At 48.3% G+C, this 20,843-nt stretch overlaps 1 protein-coding gene across 1 annotated transcript in view; it reads right to left on the bottom strand.

Moving 5' to 3' along the window:
- Positions 1–20,843, bottom strand: part of LOC119383896 (peptide transporter family 1) — a 658,636-nt gene that overhangs the window by 190,860 nt on the left and 446,933 nt on the right. The window contains exon 9 of the mRNA XM_037652169.1: positions 19,557–19,631. Within this exon, the coding sequence (XP_037508097.1) occupies positions 19,557–19,631 (75 nt within the window). The remainder of the gene's footprint in view (positions 1–19,556; positions 19,632–20,843) is intronic.

The following is a 20,843-nucleotide window of genomic DNA, read 5'->3' as shown; positions in this document are numbered from 1 at the left end:
TAGAAATGTTCTATTTTAATTATTTTATGCTTTAAAAAGCTGGCCGTGTTGTCTCCAGAAAACCCATATTGTCAACATGCCGAATCATCTCCTTTTGCAGATAAAATATTTTCATAATATTAGTCTTTCCAATATTCGCCCACGCTAAGCTACAATAATTTAAATGGGAAGAAATAGCGTAATAAATGCTAAGTTTTGCTTTCGGCGGTAGAAGATATCGACATCTAGACAGAACACCTGTGATAGCAGACAGTTTTCGGCAGATATTTTTAATGTGTTTATCCGAAGTAAGGTGTGAAGAAAAAGTAACGACTACTAATTTAGGTTCATCAACAATTTGCAGTTCTTTACCAGCAAATATTTCACGTTGATTGCTAGGAAGAGATTTGTTCTTCGCGAGAAATAACATTAGTTTGGTTCGCGTAGGATTTATTGTTAGGCAGTTAGCGAATGACCATTCACATAGCTTAACAAGTAGATCGTTGCATTGTTTCATTATTTCTGTATATCCGGACCAGAAATAGGAAGAGTGGTATCATCGGCGTATATGATAAATTCAACAGCTTTAACAATGTTAGTAATGTCGTTAACGTAGAGGTTAAAAAGTAGAGGACCTAATACGCTACCTTGCGGTATTTACGTGATTTGTGGTCTTTTATACAAACTGATTGTTTGCGATAAGTTAGGTAAGACTCGAATAATCTTAATGTAACACCTCTAAGACCATTCTGTGATAATTTACGTAGCGAAATTTCGTGATCGGTGGTATATCAGCGTGTTTTCATTGTCACTAGCGAGATGGCGCGAAGACCTCGAAGAGCGCGCTTTAAAGGTCGTCGCCCCACGCGGATGAGCGCGTGCCTCTGCAGGGCGTGGTCGCTCGTGCGCGGGCTTATCTCGTGATGGCGGTGGTGTATTCTGCTCTCACCGCAAGTTTGCGTTCAGAGCACGAAGGTCACTTCCCTCACTGCAGCGACCACTTTTGCGAAAGAGGCGCGTTGCTCACACAGTAATAAGTTACAACTGTGACAGTGTGTTCGCGCTCATCCTGTGTATGTTCGTTCTGTGCGCCATTTCTGTTTGAGCAGCGCGTTGCAAGTTTCGAGCTGCTTGCCTTTCTTCGCGTGACATTACAATTTATTGCTGCAGTATTCATCCCTTCGCGCTTGGGGCGAAAGAATGCACAACAAACGCTCAACTACGTCTGTGAAGACACGTTTCACTTTCGTGTTACACCGATTCCTATGACAGAGGTATCATGCATGCTTTTTTCTTCCATTGTGACCCCTCGGTCCAAAGAGCGAGCGCGCTCAACTGCATTGTTAATTATTTTTTCTGGGTACTTTTGACGCAATCATGCTGCCCTCAATTCCTGTGCGTGGGTGTCAAATTGTGTAATTTCAGAGCAAGTTCTTCTGTATCTGTGGGCTTGAGAGTAGGGGACACCTGTTTTGCAGTGGTGGGCGTGACTACTGTGGAAATGCAGATATTGTTGGCGGTTAGTTGGTTTTTCATATAGGGAAGTGTAGATGCTAGTGCCACTGACCGATACATCGACATCCAGGAAAGGAACACTTCTCGGCAAGTTCGTGTGCGTAAATGTTATCGAAGGGTGCAGGGAGTTGAAATCAGAGATGAATTTCTAAAGGGTATGCTCACCATCAGCCCACACGAAGAATATATCATCAAGAAAAGTCCGTAGAATATCGGTTTGGATGGAGAACTTTTGAGGAAAGGAATCTCCAAAGATGCCATGAAAATATTTGCATAGTTTGAGGCCATTTTGGTTCCCATGTCAGTTCCATTGATGTAGGTAATGTTTGCGGTCGAATTCAGAGTGATTAGTTTTGAGTACAGGATTTAGGAGCATCTCAAAAGCGCTTTAAACTTGTCGATTTACTTTTCCCATAGGCTGCGATTGCGGCGCGATTCCTTAGGTGTGGGTAAAGTTGGTATCTACGGTGACCAAACAGCTTCCTGGCGGTGCTACAAGATTTAAGACTTCTGGAAGGAAGTGGCTGGTATCCTTAACATGTGATGGGAATGATTATGGGAAGTGCCTAATGAGAGAATCGATGGAACTAGAGATTTTTTCTATCGCGGTGCCATTGCTAGAAACTATAGCTCAGCTGGGATTGTTAATCTTGTGAATTAAGTAGTAAATAGAAGCGGACAGGAGAGGGGTTGCCCGGTGGCATCATTTTAAGCATAGGATGCATTATCTAACCGCTTTTATGTAAGGACGTTAACGAGGCTTTAATTTCTTTTTCATGTTTTTCTGTGGGATCACAAGGGAGTTCATGTAGTCAGTCCTGTCGAGCACAAGCACAGCGCCACCCTTATCGGCCGGTTTGACAATGATGCTCTGGCTGCCACTTAAGCGGCGCAAAGCCTCCCGTTCTTCCCTAGAGAGTGTTGCGAAAAGGTCGGTGTTTTTGATATTCCGTGATTATATCCCCTTATATGAATGAAATGTACATGCCTAAGTATTTGCCCCGTTGCTCACTTAAAGTCCCTGATTTATCGGAAAATTGGTTTATGTGCTGCTTCAGTCATGAAAATGTTCTTTTAGACACAATGTTCTGGCAAAGTTGTACAAATCTTGGCAAAGTTGAAACTCCTCAGTTGTTCCAGAGGCGGGACAGAAGCAGCTTTGATAGCAGCTTCATTTGCGCAGATGTCAAAGGTTCACTAGACAGGGTAACCACATTGGTGACTGGTGTTGTGCTGAGGAGATTCATGGGAGGTATATATATTGTAAAGGCGTTTATTGACGGCGGGATTGACGGCGCCGATGCACAACGACGACAGTCACGACAGAGCGCAGACTTGCAGACTCTCACGAGCAAGAGCACGAGGGTCGTGCTCTCCGAGAAGAGGCGAAGAGGGCGACCCACAAGAAGGCGCTGGAAAGGACGGCGTTCCAATGCTTCTCTACAATTACCCCGGGTACGAAAAGGGAGCCGCCTGGCGACCTAACAGCTGGTCACTATGAGCGGGTCGTGGTAGGGCTTGAGGCGCTCCACGTTGACAATGTCGCGCCCTCGACAGCACAAGTCTGAAGATGGTTCAATCAGGTAGTTGACCGGGGACGTGCGTTCGACGACACGGTAGGGGCTTTCGCATTTGGGCAGTAGTTTGGAAGAGAGGCCAGTTGCAGTGGTAGGGACCGAGAGCCATACCAGCGCCCCAGGTAGGAACGTGGGCGTAGAAGTGTTGGTGTCACCGCGAATGCTCTTCTACCGCTCTTGGTCATGCGTAGTAAAGGTCTTGGCAACCTCGCCTCGCGACACTCCTCAGCAATTCTGGCTATGGCAGAAATAGGAGCACACTCAGATGGATCTGGCTTGTATGGAAGGATCGTGTCGATGGTGCGCGACGGGTACCTGCCGTACAAGGAGAAAAATGGTCAAAAATCAGAAGTGCTCTGAGGGGCGGTATTGTAGGCGTAGGTGGCGAACGGCAGAATGGCATTCCAGTTTATGTGATCAGCGGCGACATATTCACAGCATGCCGCCTAGCGTACGGTTAAAGAGTTCGGCGAAGCCATTCGTCTGCTGGTGGTAAGCAGTAGTTTTGCGATGACGAGTGTGGCACTCTTTCATAATGCCTTCGACGACTTCCGACGGGAAGAGACGGCCTCGATCACTGAGCAGCTCCTGGGGTGGACCGTGACACAGCATGAATCGGTGGAGCAGGAAGGAGGCAACGTCGCGCGCTGTAGTCGCTGGGAGGGCGGCAGTTTCGGCGTATCGCGTGAGGTGGCTAACAGCGACGATGGCTCAGCGGTTGCCAGCAGACGTCAGAGGAAGTGGCCCATATAAATCCATGCCAACGCGCCCGAACGGCCGGTCAGGGCAAGGTAATAGTTGCATAGTTGGGTACTAGTTGTCGGCGACAGCAGAATTGAAGATTTCCGGCGTTGACAATCGAGGCAGGAGCGAACGAACTTCTGCACGTAGCGTAACGTCCCTCGCCAGAAGTATCGTTGTGGAATGCTGTGGTAAAAACGAAAGTATTTGGCGTTACCGCTGCGTGCTGCAAACTGCGCGTGTGCAGAACGTAAACGTAGCCCGAGCTCTTACGTACGTACGCTGTTTCCGGAATATAGCGTTCAGCGCTAACGCACGCAAGGGCATCCGTACATGGGGCAAGATGGCGACGCCTGTTGAAGCGAGAGCCGTCCACTTCGAACCTTTGGAATCCTGGGCTTGCATTATTAAACTCATTTATTCGCAAATAATGCTCGTATTTGATTTATATTTGAGTAATGTTGCTTCGCCAGCAGTATACTTCCGATAAACAGCTCCGTTTTTGAGAACCCCTGTCCATTAGCGGTACTTCCGATAAACAGCTCCGTTTTTGAGAACCCCTGTCCATTAGCGGTGCAGAAGGCTAAACAAGGTTTGTTGAGAGTGTACGCTCATGTTTGCTGTAGCCGCGCCTATTACAGGATACGACCAATACGGCGAGAAGTCAAGCCGAGACCCATAGCTCGGCACACTCACTCATGAGTGCACTCACTCACACTCACTCACACTCATTTGAACGTTGTGAGTGTGAGTATGGGTGAGTGCTCATGAGTGTGAGTGGACGTGAGTGTGAACGTGAGTGAGCACTCATGAGTGTGAGTAGGCGTGAGTGTGAACGTGAGTGAGTACTCATGAGTGTGAGTAGATGTGAGTGTGAACGTGAGTGAGCACTCATGAGGGTGAGTAGGCGTGAGCATGAACGTGAGTGAGTACTCATGAGTGTGAGTAGTTGTGAGTATGAACGTGAGTGAGTGCTCATGAGTGTGAGTGGACGTGAGTGTGAACGTGAGTGAGCACTCATGAGGGTGAGTAGGCGTGAGTATGAACGTGAGTGAGCACTCATGAGTGTGAGTAGTCGTGAGTATGAACGTGAGTGAGTGCTCATGAGTGTGAGTGGACGTGAGTGTGAACGTGAGTGAGCATTCATGAGGGTGAGTTGGCGTGAGTGTGAACGTGAGTGAGTACTCATGAGTGTGAGTAGATGTGAGTATGAACGTGAGTGAGGACTCATGATTGTGAGTGGACGTGAGTGTGAACGTGAGTGAGCACTCACGAGGGTGAGTAGATGTGAGTATGAACGTGTGTGAGTAGTCATGAGTGTGAGTAGGTATGAGTATGAACGTGAGTGAGTGCTCATGAGTGTGAGTGGACGTGAGTGAGTACTCATGAGTGCGAGTAGGAATGAGTATGAACGTGAGTGAGTGCTCATGAGTGTGAGTGGACGTGAGTGTTAACGTCAGTGAGCGCTCATGAGGGTGAGTAGGCGTGAGTATGTACGTGAGTGAGTGCTCATGAGTGTGAGTAGTCGTGAGTTTGAACGTGAGTGAGTACTCATTAGTGTGAGTAGGTATGTCCTCGTCCCTTCTTGCTCGTGTTTGTGTCTCCTTGCGCTGAAACTAAAGGAATAGGTATGAACATGAGTGAGTGCTCATGAGAGTGAGTAGTCATGAGTATGAACGTGAGTGAGCACTCATGAGTGTGAGTAGGTATAAGTATGAACGTGAGTGAGTGCTCATGAGTGTGAGTAGGCGTATGAAAGTGAGTACTCGTGAGTGTGAGTGGACGTGAACGTCAGTAAGCACTCATGAGTGTGAGTAGGCGTGAGTGTGAACATGAGTGAGCACTCATGAGTGTGAGTAGACGTGAGTATGAACGGGAGTGAGCACCAATGAGTGCGAGTAGTGTGAGTAGGCGTGAGTATGAGCGTGAGTGAGTACTCTTGAGTGTGAGTAGAAGGGAGCTGTATGTGAGTAAGTATTGACGAGAGTGAGTGGACCTGAGAATGAATGTGAGTATCGACTGTATGTTGCCATGAGTATAACGTGAGTGATTACCGATGACTGTGAGTAGACGTGAGTGTGAACGTGGGTGAGCTCTCATGAAAGTGAATAGACGTGAGTATGAATGTGAGTATCGACGAAGGTAAGAGGACGCGACTATGAACGTGATTGACTACCGATGAGTGTGAGTTGGCGTGAGTATAACAGTGACTGAGTGCTCGTGAGCGTGAGTAGACCTATTAACGTGAGTGAGTACCAGTGAGTACGAGTAGGCGATAGTGAACGTGAGTGAGTACTGATTTGTGTGAGTAGGCATAGTATGAACGTGAGTGCGTACTCATGAGTGTGAGTAGAAGTGAGTACGAACGTGAGTGAGTGCTGATGAGTGTGAGTATACATGAGTATGAACCTGAGTGAGTGCCGGTGAATGTGTGTATCGACGGCTGTGAGTGGAAATGAGAATGAACGTAAGTGAGCCCCGATGAGTGTGAATATAAAAGAGTATGCAAGTGGGTGAGCACCAATGAGGGTGAGTGGAGTGAGTATGAAAGTGAGTGTGTACCTAAATGTGCGAGTAGAGTGAGTATGAAAGTGAGAGCCGATGAATGAGAGTAGACGAGAGTATGAAGATGAGTGATTACCGATGTGTGTGAGTATACGCGAGTGTGAACATGAGTTCTGGGAGAGTGATAATTGAGTGTGAACACGACCTGTGAGCGTGAGTAGATATGGATATAAGTGCGAATGTATAACTGTGAGTATGACTGTAATTGAGTATGACTGTATCAACATGAGTTAGCGCCATTAGTGGGAGTAGACCTTATTATGGACGTATCGGTTAGTGTGGGTAGGTAAATAAAACTGAGTGATTGAGGAACCATGGTGTGTGCCTTTGAGTGGTAGTCGGCATGACTTTGAATGTAAGTACTCAGGAGTGAGAGTTGAGGTTAGTATGAAGGTAAGTTAAAAGCACCAAGGAATGTGTGTCAGGGGTCGGCAAAGTTTATGGCACACACTCACTCGTTCACTCAAAAAATATGCTGCTTCTTATGGGCTCACTTGGTCTCAAACTCGCTAAAACACTATTCAGCCAAGCTCACTCACATTCAGGCTAAAGAGAGGTTTCCTCAGCCGGATTCGCGTGGGGGGACTTAGAAGCATCAGATTTTTCTCCAAGTGAACGCACGCGGACTACACCCTAACAATATTGAGAACTGCCAGGTTCGCTGGGACTCAACGTCACCAGTTCGTCCCAAACGGTCTCACTCAACGACTACAAAAAAGATCAACGACCATAGCTCGGCACACTCACTCATGAGTGCACTCACTCACACTCACTCACACTCATTTGAACGTTGTGAGCGTGAGTATGAGTGAGTACTCATGAGTGTGAGTGGACGTGAGTGTGAACGTGAGTGAGCACTCATGAGTGTGAGTAGGCGTGAGTATGAACGTGAGTGAGTGCCTATGAGTGCGAGTAGGCGTGAGTATGAACGTGAATGGGTGTGTCTATGAGTGTGAGTAGGCGTGACTATGAACGTGAGTGAGTGCCTATGAGTGTGAGTAGGCGTGAGTATGAACGTGAGTGAGTGTCTATGAGTGTGAGTAGGTGTGAGTATGAACGTGAGCGAATGCCTATGAGTGTGAGTAGGTGTCAGTATGAACGTGAGTGAGAGCCTATGAGTGTGAGTAGGCGTGAGTATGAACGTGAGTGAGTGTCTATGAGTGTGAGTCGGCGTGAGTATGAACGTGAGTGAATGCTTATAAGTGTGAGTGGGCGTGAGTATGAACGTGAGTGAGTGCCTATGAGTGTGAGTGGGCGTGAGTATTAACGTGAGTGAGTGCCTATGAGTGTGAGTAGGCGTGAGTATGAACGTGAGTGAGTGTCTATGAGTGTGAGTCAGCGTGAGTATGGACGTGAGTGAATGCTTATGAGTGTGAGTGGGCGTGAGTATGAACGTGAGTGAGTGCCTATGAGTGTGAGTGGGCGTGAGTATGAACGTGAGTGAGTGCCTATGAGTGTGAGTAGGCGTGAGTATGAACGTGAGTGAGTGTCTATGAGTGTGAGTCGGCGTGAGTATGAACGTGAGTGAATGCTTATAAGTGTGAGTGGGCGTGAGTATGAACGTGAGTGAGTGCCTATGAGTGTGAGTGGGCGTGAGTATTAACGTGAGTGAGTGCCTATGAGTGTGAGTAGGCGTGAGTATGAACGTGAGTGAGTGTCTATGAGTGTGAGTCAGCGTGAGTATGGACGTGAGTGAATGCTTATGAGTGTGAGTGGGCGTGAGTATGAACGTGAGTGAGTGCCTATGAGTGTGAGTGGGCGTGAGTATTAACGTGAGTGAGTGCCTATGAGTGTGAGTAGGCGTGAGTATGAACGTGAGTGAGTGTCTATGAGTGTGAGTCGGCGTGAGTATGAACGTGAGTGAATGCTTATAAGTGTGAGTGGGCGTGAGTATGAACGTGAGTGAGTGCCTATGAGTGTGAGTGGGCGTGAGTATTAACGTGAGTGAGTGCCTATGAGTGTGAGTAGGCGTGAGTATGAACGTGAGTGAGTGTCTATGAGTGTGAGTCAGCGTGAGTATGGACGTGAGTGAATGCTTATGAGTGTGAGTGGGCGTGAGTATGAACGTGAGTGAGAGCCTATGAGTGTGAGTAAGCGTGAGTATGAACGTGAGTGAGTGTCTATGAGTGTGAGTAGGCGTGAGTATGAACGTGAGTGAGAGCCTATGAGTGTGAGTAGGCGTGAGTATGAACGTGAGTGAGTGTTTATGAGTGTGAGTAGGCGTGAGTATGAACGTGAGTGAATGCTTATGAGTGTGAGTGGGCGTGAGTATGAACGTGAGTGAGTGCCTATGAGTGTGAGTAGGCGTGAGTATGAACGTGAGTGAGTGCCTATGAGTGTGAGTAGGCGTGAGTATGAACGTGAGTGAATGCTTATGAGTGTGAGTAGGCGTGAGTATGAACGTGAGTGAGTGCTTATGAGTGTGAGTAGGCGTGAGTATGAACGTGAGTGAGTGCCTATGAGTGTGAGTAGGCGTGAGTATGAACGTGAGTGAGTGCCTATGAGTGTGAGTAGGCGTGAGTATGAACGTGAGTGAGTGTCTATGAGTGTGAGTAGGCGTGAGTATGACGTGAGTGATGTTATGAGTGTGAGTAGGCGTGAGTATGAACGTGAGTGAATGCTTATGAGTGTGAGTGGGCGTGAGTATGACGTGAGTGAGTGTCTGTGAGTGTGAGTAGGCGTGAGTATGAACGTGAGTGAGAGCCTATGAGTGTGAGTAGGCGTGAGTATGAACGTGAGTGAGTGTTTATGAGTGTGAGTAGGCGTGAGTATGAACGTGAGTGAATGCTTATGAGTGTGAGTGGGCGTGAGTATGAACGTGAGTGAGTGCCTATGAGTGTGAGTAGGCGTGAGTATGAACGTGAGTGAGTGTCTATGAGTGTGAGTAGGCGTGAGTATGAACGTGAGTGAGAGCCTATGAGTGTGAGTAGGCGTGAGTATGAACGTGAGTGAGTGTTTATGAGTGTGAGTAGGCGTGAGTATGAACGTGAGTGAATGCTTATGAGTGTGAGTGGGCGTGAGTATGAACGTGAGTGAATGCTTATGAGTGTGAGTGGGCGTGAGTATGAACGTGAGTGAGTGCCTATGAGTGTGAGTAGGCGTGAGTATGAACGTGAGTGAGTGTCTATGAGTGTGAGTAGGCGTGAGTATGAACGTGAGTGAGAGCCTATGAGTGTGAGTAGGCGTGAGTATGAACGTGAGTGAGTGTTTATGAGTGTGAGTGGGCGTGAGTATGAACGTGAGTGAGTGCCTATGAGTGTGAGTAGGCGTGAGTATGAACGTGAGTGAGTGCCTATGAGTGTGAGTAGGCGTGAGTATGAACGTGAGTGAGAGCCTATGAGTGTGAGTAGGCGTGAGTATGAACGTGAGTGAGTGTTTATGAGTGTGAGTAGGCGTGAGTATGAACGTGAGTGAATGCTTATGAGTGTGAGTGGGCGTGAGTATGAACGTGAGTGAGAGCCTATGAGTGTGAGTAAGCGTGAGTATGAACGTGAGTGAGTGTCTATGAGTGTGAGTAGGCGTGAGTATGAACGTGAGTGAGAGCCTATGAGTGTGAGTAGGCGTGAGTATGAACGTGAGTGAGTGTTTATGAGTGTGAGTAGGCGTGAGTATGAACGTGAGTGAATGCTTATGAGTGTGAGTGGGCGTGAGTATGAACGTGAGTGAGTGCCTATGAGTGTGAGTAGGCGTGAGTATGAACGTGAGTGAGTGCCTATGAGTGTGAGTAGGCGTGAGTATGAACGTGAGTGAGAGCCTATGAGTGTGAGTAGGCGTGAGTATGAACGTGAGTGAGTGTTTATGAGTGTGAGTAGGCGTGAGTATGAACGTGAGTGAATGCTTATGAGTGTGAGTGGGCGTGAGTATGAACGTGAGTGAGTGCCTATGAGTGTGAGTAGGCGTGAGTATGAACGTGAGTGAGTGCCTATGAGTGTGAGTAGGCGTGAGTATGAACGTGAGTGAGTGCCTATGAGTGTGAGTAGGCGTGAGTATGAACGTGAGTGAGTGCGAAGGCTGAAAATATTGGGGTGAGTGAGTGTGAGTGAGTATCCTCTTACAGTGCCGACCTATGCCGAGACCTGTCACGATTCGCATCCCTTGTGACACTTTCCGCGGCCGTGCAGGAATCAGCGGTCGGCGATAAAGGAGGCGCAGCAACGGTGACTTTGGATGCGCTCGATGTAGTTGCGCACTTGTGGATTCTACAGTGCATTTTTATGTCTCGATGGTGCCTTATGTGATTGCGTAAGTGGGAATGCCTTCCGTACTAAAAGACCACCAATTAGCACCCAGCGTGTTCCGTCTTAGCGTTAGCGTTGAAACGCACGCTGACGCTAAAGTAAACGTTTACTGCTTTATTAAAACTCCCAAACGAGTAGCCTTGGCGGCCGTCAGCGTTGTAATCCGTCAAACAGGTCGTCGCGAATGGCGAAATGGTAGGCTTGAGGACGCAATGCGCGAGTGGTTGGTGTTGCCGATGGAGTATGAGCAATTCTATCGGCGAGGCGCTCCATTTATCCTTGCACTGTTCGGTAGCGATGGTGTGAACGTCGATGGAAGAAACGACAATGTGGGATACCGAGTCATGGGCACTGTCGTGAGGCAAGGGGGAGCGTGAGAGGGCGTCGGCGTCAGCATGCTGGTGGCCGTTGCGGTACAGCCCGCGGATGTCTTGCAGGCGACGTGCCCAGGCAGCGAGACGGCCTGAGGGATCCCTCAGTGACGACAACAAGCAAAATGCATGATGGTCGTTGACGACGTCAAGTGGGCGACCATACAAATAAGGTCGGAACTGCGTAAGCCTCAGATGATCGCCACGCATTCTTTTTTCATGATGGTTTAATTGGCCTCGGCTTTAGTAAGCGTATGCTTGCATATGCCACAACATATTCAGGGGACCCTTGTTTGAGCTGCGCAAGGACCGTGCCAAGGCAAAACCCCTGGCGTCTGTGTGTACCTTTGTAGGGGCCGTAGGGTCGTAGTGTTGTAGTATGGGAGACGTCAACAAATGAAGAAGCTGTGCGAAGGCGTCGTCGCCTGCTGACGACCACACATTTAGTGGCCCGTTACTTCTGTGAAGTTTCGAATGAAGCGTCGAAAGTAGGCACACAGTCCTACAAAACTTCGCAGTTCTTTGACGGACGTAGGTTTGGTAAACTCGACCACGGCCTGAAGCTTGGCTGGATCGGGCAGAATTCCGTCCTTGGATATCGACGCCATGTGTTGTATAGGCAGGGGCGCGGCGTAGCGCGCGGACGGCCGACGGGAGGGCGCACGGAGTAACGAACTGGAAAGTGTTCTCCCAACGTCTATTACATCACATTTTAAGGAAAGGTAAAGGGGCCGGCATGACACGGGCCACACAGCTTACGTGGCCACGCCGGGTTGGCTACAGAACTCAAAAAGCGAACACCAGCGGAGAGCTGGCTCCGTCCTGTGGCATTGACAGGAAACACAGTGCAAGCTGGTTTGTTGATGTGACACCGGACGTCGCACGACACAACGAAAGTACATCCTTATACATTTGTTAATGGGACCCTGAACATTGCACCTGATACCTGAAAACATACAAAAGAAAATTCAGTCCGCCCGACACATACGCGTACACAAGAAAAGTACCGCCTTGCACTTTCCACAATAGACACGGACACACACACACTAAGTCCTCTGCGGTTACACTGCGGACTTCTGAAGCAGTGCCGCACCAGAAGACACATGGACTACTTCAGTCTGTGACCCAATCCAGGTGGGCCGGGGTTTACGCGCCTTCCGTGGACGGATCGACCCAGATCGTGGAGAAAAACTTTGGGGGTTGCGGCTGCCGGAAGCCGACTTCCGAAAACCGACTTCCGACTGCCAAGAGCCTTGTGGCATACTGCTTCGCTGTCTCATAATCTTGCAGTTACTTAGCCGGATACGCCTCAGTTGCACATCAGAAGCATTGTAGTAATGTCTTCTTAGCCTTCTCGTAATCCACTGACTCTTCAGGGGACAAAACCTTAAACAGGCTGAGTGCTGTGGTCCCCTTGTGTAACGGCGATTCCTCACCGTCGGATTAAAACCGTTTTAAATGAGTGTCGCGATCGTCATTGAAGACGAGAATCGAGCTGTGGGGATTCATCACCATTCATAACTGGCTCCTTTCCTTTCGAGCACCGGCGTCTCGTTCGTGACTATTTCCAGACTCGGCCAATTTGACCCACAATGCCAGGACCTGCTCTTCAAGCTCCAAGTGTTCCTTCTTAGCCTCTGGCCCTGCCTTACTCTCATCACGTGCCTTACCCGACTGCTCGTCCGTCCAGGCTTTTATTTCGGCAGACCCATGCACTGACCCAAATCTGAAGAAGCCATGCCGGACGCTTTCAGCTTATGCACCCACGCGGTTTCTTCCTGCCGTAGCGGACGCCAATCTGTCGTGTATTAGGTCCGTAATGTTAAATAATCTCACCAAGAAATAGCTCCATTAACGTAGTAAATGTGCGGGGGAAAAGTATTCCTTTGTTTGTTCTTCAAAATAAATCAAAGAAACAAGATGCAAATAACTAGGAAAAAAATTGGCCGCGTGTCTGCGCGCTACGCTGCAAATCCTGCCGAAAGAGAACAGACGAGCGCTGCGTGAGATATGAGCGCCATCTGGCAGACGTCGAGAAACATGAGCTTGGGCAGAGGGTTTCCTTCTTCCGTGGCATCCGTCGCCGTCATAGTGTTGCATTTTCAACGCAGCCGTATTTTCAGCGCAGCTTAATTAAGAAACTAGGGTCTTTAGAATTACGTATCTATGTATTTTCTCATAAAGGAACACACCACCTCATACTTACGTAGTGATGTTGCGCCTCAGATATGCGTAATGTTTGATTTTGATCGACAATGTACACAAGTATGAACCTACACACCAGTTCAAGATGGCTGGCCCTTGGGCAAGTGGTGCAACATTGGCCGGCTGGCTGAATCGGGTGACAGACAAACAGAAAGACAAGGAGGCAGACAGACAGACAGACGAAAATATCTGCGTTTAATTTCCCCATGAAAGACTATCGTCTTTAAAAAACGGTGGCTACACAAACAACTTATCAAACGGCCTAAGCTAAACTAAAAAAGTCCCGGAAATTAAAGAACGTTCGTCTCACAGCTCAGTAGACTTCGGGGTGGTGATGCTGCGGTGAAACGTTGGTGATGTCGGCATCGGTAGAGCAGCAGAATGGAGGGAAGTGCATGCTGGATGGAGACCGATCCACCACGGCAGAGCACGCGTCGTCCTTGAACCGGCCACCACCGCGTTTGCTTGCTTGTGTCCGGGCAGCCTTGAGGCCGCCCCTTCGTACACCCCACATGTCTTCGTCCAGCCTTCGGAAACCACCTTGTTCCTCTTCGCCTTGCCCCGTCCAACAAAGCATTTTCTGTTCTTTTTTCCACACTCCGTTGCACTTCATGCGGTTTCGATCGGCGAACACACCACTCCTGCAGTCCTTTCGCAAGACAACGTGGCAGCGCTACAGGCTCGTTCACACTTTGGCTCGAAGGGCGCGAAAGCTGCAAAACTCACCAGAAATCCGCCCTCTTCACCACCTAAGCGGTCGGAAAACAACGCGGCGAGCGCAGTGCGAAAAAATCCCTCACGGACCGATCAGTCTCGTACGCCTTTCCGCTTCACAGGAAGCCGTACATTGGATACGCTAGCATATAAACCACGTGGTCTAAACATCCCGCCGGAAATTGAAAAATAACGGCCGAGGGGTCACCGGTGGAGATGGGCGCAATCGCAAGCTACCCGTGCTGCATGACACAACCTCTACAAGGATGCGATGAACCTAGTTTGGATAGCCGAGAAGACTGGAATTAGCACAATGTGCACCAGAGCGATTCGGTGTGCCCCAACATATATCGGTTTCGTGCAGTCGGCCGAATCCGGCGCCGCCACTGTGTTCGCTTATATAGGTTCTGCTGTAGTATCCCCTGAAACAACAGCTTGAAAAAGAGAAAACTATTTCGTTTATGTCTTGCATGCATAACCTGTATTCGGTTCGAAATTATAAGCTCAGGAAACGGGCAAAATTGAATTAATTCTAGAAATGGCGGCGGTGGCGCCAGGCTGGAGGGGCAGAAGAAATGCGAACGTGTTCGACGCGCGCGAAGACGGTTTCCCGGCCGCTCTGGCGCGTTCAGTAGCTTACGAGTCGCGGGCATGCCACAAAATTATCAAAAAAGGACATTTGTTTGTTGGTCTGCGCCCTGAGTCCTTTCTTCGTCCTGTCTTTTTAGCGCTGTTCTTCTACTTGTAGAAAGGTATGCTTCTGCAGCCGCAATACAGAATGCATCCATCTATATTGAATACACCAGATAATCAAATATACGTTATTTTGTCGTGTAATGAATGTTTCCACTGCAAAGGTTTCTTAATAAAAGCAGCAAAAATTTAGAGCAGCTTCGCACTGTTGCTGGGAGGCCTGCTGCGGATCTTCCTTAGCATACCAGCCAATCCTCCTAGAGATAGCCACATGAACACAGACACGGATAGTTAAGCCTGGGAGCGCTAAGCTCTATGCCTGTCTCTCCATCTTCCCGTTTGTTTCTTTCTCTCTCTGATTTTAACACGAAAGTGTTTTATGCCGGGGTCCACCACGGCTAAAATGACGTATTTCCGTCACGGATCTTTAAAATATAAACACTAAGTGTTGGAAAAGAAAAAACCAAAAGAAAAAGTTCCGTCACCGGGAGTAGAACTTACGACTCCTCGCTCTGCAGCGCGAGGCGGAATACTATTCGGCCACAGACGGGCACGTTCTTTCCCACGATAACGGCGAGCTATTTATATACACCATTTACCGATGGCGGTACCCAGAGATCGGTGCCAATTCAGCCTGTTTTCCTTATCACTAGCGAGATGGCGCGAAGGGCTCGAAGAGCGCGCTTTGAAGGTCGTCGCCCCACGCGGATGAGCGCGCGCCTCTACAGGGCGTGGTCACTCGTGCACGGGCTTATCTGGTGACGGCGGTGATGTGCACGTCTTGCGCTCTCACCGCAAGTTTGCGTTGAAAGCACGAAGGTCGCTTCGCTCACTGCAGCGGCTCTATGCAGCAGCCCTTAGAATCTGCCTGGAGATTGCCACCCGATTAACGGGACAAGTGATACCTTCTCCTTTCCGGGCCTTTGGGTATACCAAGCGTTGGCCGGGACATAATCACATGCGTCTAGTAATGTCGGAATCAAATAGAACCTGTTTGTCTGCTCGCAGGTGCGCGCGCTCGCCGCTCTCCCTCCTCGCATGGTGACGCATTGTGAGGAGAGATGAGCCGACGTACGGAGCATAGCGAAGGAAAGAGCGAACAGGGTGAGGTCCACTTTTGGATACTACCAAACCCGTGTAAATCCGCTATTACGGCGCCGTTTCGAGAAATCCTTGCGGCTACATGTTTGCTGAAGGCTCGTGCCCAACTGCAAACCACGACTACACTTCGGATGGATGGATGGATGGATGGATGGATGATATGAGCGTCCCCTTTATAATGGGGCGGTGACATGTCTGCCACCAGGCTCGAAGAAAAAAAAAGACTTCCTTGTTTCAAGTTGGCTTAATACATTATCTACAATGATTAAACCTATGTTATTATACAAAAAAAATATAAATTCACGGTCCATCTCTCTGCCTCTTATGGCAGAATGCCCTTATTTTCCCCCATTATTTATTTTTGTGCTTTATCTCTACTTTTCTGCCACCAATACTCTAACCGTCTCTTACTTATTTCTATTGCAGACGTGTTCAGCTTTCCATTGTTGTCCATAAAACCCAATGCTTCATGTAGACTCGTGCCCACACGTATACCTGGGTGAATATCGCCACATTCAATCAGTACATGTTCCATCGTTTCCTTAGTTCTCCCGCAGCATGTACATGGTTCTTCTTCGTTACTGAATCTCGCTTTATAACTACGCGTTCTAAGGCAGCCCGACCTTGCTGCAAACAGGAAAGCGCTTCCCCTTGAATTATCATAAAACCTTTCCCTCTTTATTTCGTTTTTTCCCTTTCGGTAGTTACTGAGAGCCGGCTTCTTTTCCATCGCTGCCATCCAATAAGTCCTCTCCGCGTCTCTGACCTTCCGCTTAATGCTCCTTGTTGCCATATCGCCCGCACTGCCAGCCGTATATTTACTGGTGAGCCTCCTAGTTCTTTTTCTCCACTGCGTGTCAACGCTTTTTCTATACAAATACCTGAAAACCTTCTCTGCCCATCTACTCTTCTTCATTTTCCTCAGCCTCTCTTCGAATCTCATTTTGCTCTGAGCTTCCCTCACTTCAAAGCCTGTCCATCCCATATCATCCTTTACAGCCTCATTTGTCGTCTTCCCATGAGCGCCAAACGCGAGGCGGCCCACCGTCCTTTGATCTACATCCATTCCTGATTGTACCTCTGACTTCATGCACACCACTGAATTCCCAGATTTAAGCCCCGGGACCATCACACCCTTCCACAGCCCTCGAAGCACCTCGTACCTATTGCATTCTCATAAAGCTCTGTGCTTCATAATTGCAGCATTCCTCTTTCTCTTTGCTACCGATGCTTTCTCTTGTACTTCCATATATCTGTCCCCCTCATTTACCCATACTCCGAGGTACTTGTACTCGCTTACCCTGGATATTTTTTGGCCCTGTATTATGACCGCATGGTCTTCGTAATCATTGAATACCATCAATCCACATTTTGTTGCACTAAATCCTAGTCCTAGAGCCTCACATTCCCTTCCGCATATATCTGCCAGTCGCTGTATATCATCTTGATTGTCCGCAAATAAGACAATATCATCAGCATAAAATAGACCTGCAAGCTTCTGCTCAACTATCGTGCGGAGCTGTTTGTGTGACAAATTAAATCCAATGTTGCTACCTTCTAGCGCTTTTTCCATGCTCACCATGTACAGCATGAATAACAGCAGGACATCCCTGTCTCAGCCCCTTGCTAATTGCAACGCGGTCCTTGCTACTTATTCCTTCCCATTCTACACAAACTGTATTTTCTCGGTATATTTCCCTCAAAAGCTGTATACAGTCGTCCCCTATGCCCACTTGTTTCAATATATCCCACAGAATTTCCTGACTAACTTTGTCATACGCCCCGGTGATATCTAGATAAGCTACGCATAAGGGCCTGTTTTCTATTTTCGATATTTCTTTACACTGGGTAAGAACAAACAGATTATCGTCTAACCGCCTGTCGATTGGAAATTCACTCTGCAGTTCTCCCAAAATATCATTTTGTTCTACCCAAGCTTCTATTTTTAATTTTACTGCCTGCATCGCCAACCTGTATAGCACCGATGTGATGGTTAGCGGTCTATACGAGCGAATGTTATCCTTTTCTCCCCTGCCTTTATAGATTAAGTTCATTCTACTTTTTCGCCAACTGTCTGGTATTTCCCTCTCCTGTAAGCACTTTTCTACGGCTTTCAGCAGTGCGTCTTTAGTTTTATGTCCGAGTTCGTTAATGAGGCTGACCGGAACCCCATCTAAGCCCGGAGTAGTGCGCTTAGAAATTTTTCCTTCGGCCTTCTTCCAATTGAAATTCTCTAGTACTACATCTTCGTCGGTTGCACTCCTTTGCGTACTTTTACTCACCGGGGGAATCCCCATGGGCGACCTTTTTAAACGAATCGGCTGTTATCTTTCGGATGTAACCTAGCGCTCCATACCCTTCCAATTGATTTCCTCCTTCATCTACTAAACCTTGTTGCATTGTGACAGACTTCCTACCCAGCGTTTTTAGGTGGCTCCAAAATATGCAGCGTTCACTTTCACCTTTAAGTTTTGCCTCGACTAATTTCTGCACAATGGATTTTTGCTCTAAATATATTTCCAATATTTGGTTGACTTCGTCCTGTGGCCGCTTCTCCTTTTTTGCTTGTCTGTGCTCCCGTGATGCCTCACGTCGCTTCTCGATCGCCTCCCGGATTTCTTTGTTCCACCAACTTTTTGGCTTTCTCTTTCCTTTCCAACGAATAGTTTTCTTCTTTTTTTCAATTTCTTTCGTGATTACATGTAGCAGCTCACTATACTTCCAGTCTTTGCCTGGTAGTTCTACTTTTTCCTCGACTCTTGCGGCTATATTTGTTATTTGTTTGTCATTTAAATACAAGCTGCCAAACTTTGATTCTGTGTTCTTATTTTCAGTTTTATATCCCATTTGTAATATTATGCGTTTATGATCACTACCCAAGCTGTTAATGCCTTCCTCGTCTATTCTCATCTCTCTAAGTTTGTCATATCAGTTTGTTATATCAGTTTGTCATATCAGACAATAATCAGTGCTCCATTGCCTGTTTCCGACTTCCCACGTGATCTGCCCCTCACACTTAGGCCCCACGTTAACTATCTCAAGACTATGTTGCTCGCAGAGATCTAGCAATAACTTGCCATTGGTGTCTGAATAACCGTCAAGGTCATGAATGTGAGCGTTCATGTCCCCTAGAAGGATTATTTCGGCATCATGACCAAATTCTTTAATATCGGTGCTTATGCATTTCACTACCTCCAGATTCTTTTCTCTGCAGTTATTCCCCGTCCACAAGTAAGCTACACCTAGCCACGTTTTTTTCCACCTACTGTGCCCGAAACCCATATGTGCTCTGGACTCGTTTGTTTCACTCTATGCCATTTTGTTCTGCTATGAATTAGCATTCCAACACCCCCACCACTCCTTTCTGATGTGATCCTGTTACATCCTTCCCAAATATGATTTCGGAGGTGCGCCGCCTGGCGGAAAGTATCCCATGCTGGCGTCTCGTGGCTCGTGCGCCTGCCGGTTCAGTGCTAACTCGCGGGTCACGTGGCTTCTCCGAGACCAACGGAGAGGGGGGCGCGGGAGAGATGAACAAACCGCTTCTGCGCATGTCCAGTTGCTATTACGTCATCCCTGTGAGGAGGAAAAAAAGGCGCTCATTGGTGGTTTTCTGGCATGGCAGCCGGCGGGGCGGAAACCTTGACGCTCCACGGGAGCCACAAGCGGTGTCCTGCGCGCGGCACGAGGGAACGCGCCGCCAGCGCCTTTTCTAGTTTTGTCAGAACGCGCGCTCCGTTTATCTGCACCTGAATACACGGCCGTGAAACGAAGAGATCTCAGGTTTTTTCCTTAAAAATAGCACAAGGCTAAGTTTTCTACAAAAGATGGTTCGACCTGTGACTTCAAAGACTTGCCTCGAAGACGTCATCTGCATGGTCCAGCCAATGCTCCTTGGATTCCGTCGTCTGCATCTTGCGCGAAAGTGCGTGCTGCGATAAAGAGCAGTGAGTGGTAAGCGATGATGATGATTATATGTGTAGATTTGAAGCAAAAGGGCCAGTTATGAACAAAGGCGAGGTGCGATGTAAAAGCAACAGTATGGTTAGTTATAATAAGTGAGTGCAAGATGGCTATAGAGAGGCTGAAACCATGCGTATAGTTGCAATAAAATTGTGAGATGACGTCCAATGCGTGCAATGAACAGAAATCTTGTACGAAAAAGAAATTAAAAATGATTGAATTATCTGCACGACTTTGGGCCGCTCAAGTGGGCTGTACGCGGCTATTCACCCAGATACCCACCATAGAATTAATTTTATGGAAATAATTTGATCGATTCATGCATTCGTTCATTCATTCATCCATTCATTCATATTGCCTTACCCCGACCCTTGCATGCAAGATTCCAGAAATGCGTGTACTTGGTGTATCGGTAAAAGCGGTAGAGTTCATTTAGCAGCTATTCTCGGATCATCAGTGGCAGTTTAGCGCTATAACTCACGAGAAAAGGGATAACACCTGCACCACTTACGTATGGGACATAAACCTGGAGGCTTGCGAAAACGGTTTTACTTCATTTGAGTACATCCGCAGCGAGTCATAAAAAGCAATGCGATAGGTGTAATGTTACGCGGCAAAAACATTACACCATCTCCTGCTAATGGGGACGATGAGGCGATGCGAAGCCGGAGCACTTGCACGATCGCGTTCCGTTGGCGTTCGCTGGGCATGCTACCGACCTTATGTCGTGGAACGCGAAGAGGAACACTACGCGCGTCGTGTCTTCCCTCTAGCCTGGCCGTTAATTCTCATAGGGCGTGCGGAGAACGCGGTCGAAAGGAGCGCGAGAGAGAGGCAGCGTAAGAGAGGAGAGAGAGGGGCAGGGGACGCGCATGCGGTGGCCCTCATCGCGGCGCTGCGCAGGAGAGAATTTCGGCTTGTCGTGACCGCATTTCAGAGGAGCCAACGCGCGCAGCGCTCTACCACTTGAAGGAGAGCAGACTAGAGGAGGAGAGTAGCGTATGCGCCGTGAGAGCAGAAGCGAGAACGCAGGAGAAGCGCAAGCAGATGCTGGTAGAGAAGTGGAGAGAGGAACGCGCAGCTGTTGGAGAAATGGAAGGAGGAGAGTCGCGCATGCCTAGTGCGAGTGCGGACTACTACGCTGCGTGCGGATTACCACGCCGCGTTACATACCCCCGAGG

The sequence above is a fragment of the Rhipicephalus sanguineus genome, chromosome 1 (assembly GCF_013339695.2).
Source record: "Rhipicephalus sanguineus isolate Rsan-2018 chromosome 1, BIME_Rsan_1.4, whole genome shotgun sequence".
Classification (NCBI taxonomy): domain Eukaryota; kingdom Metazoa; phylum Arthropoda; class Arachnida; order Ixodida; family Ixodidae; genus Rhipicephalus; species Rhipicephalus sanguineus.
This window is presented reverse-complemented; position numbering and strand designations above follow the sequence as displayed.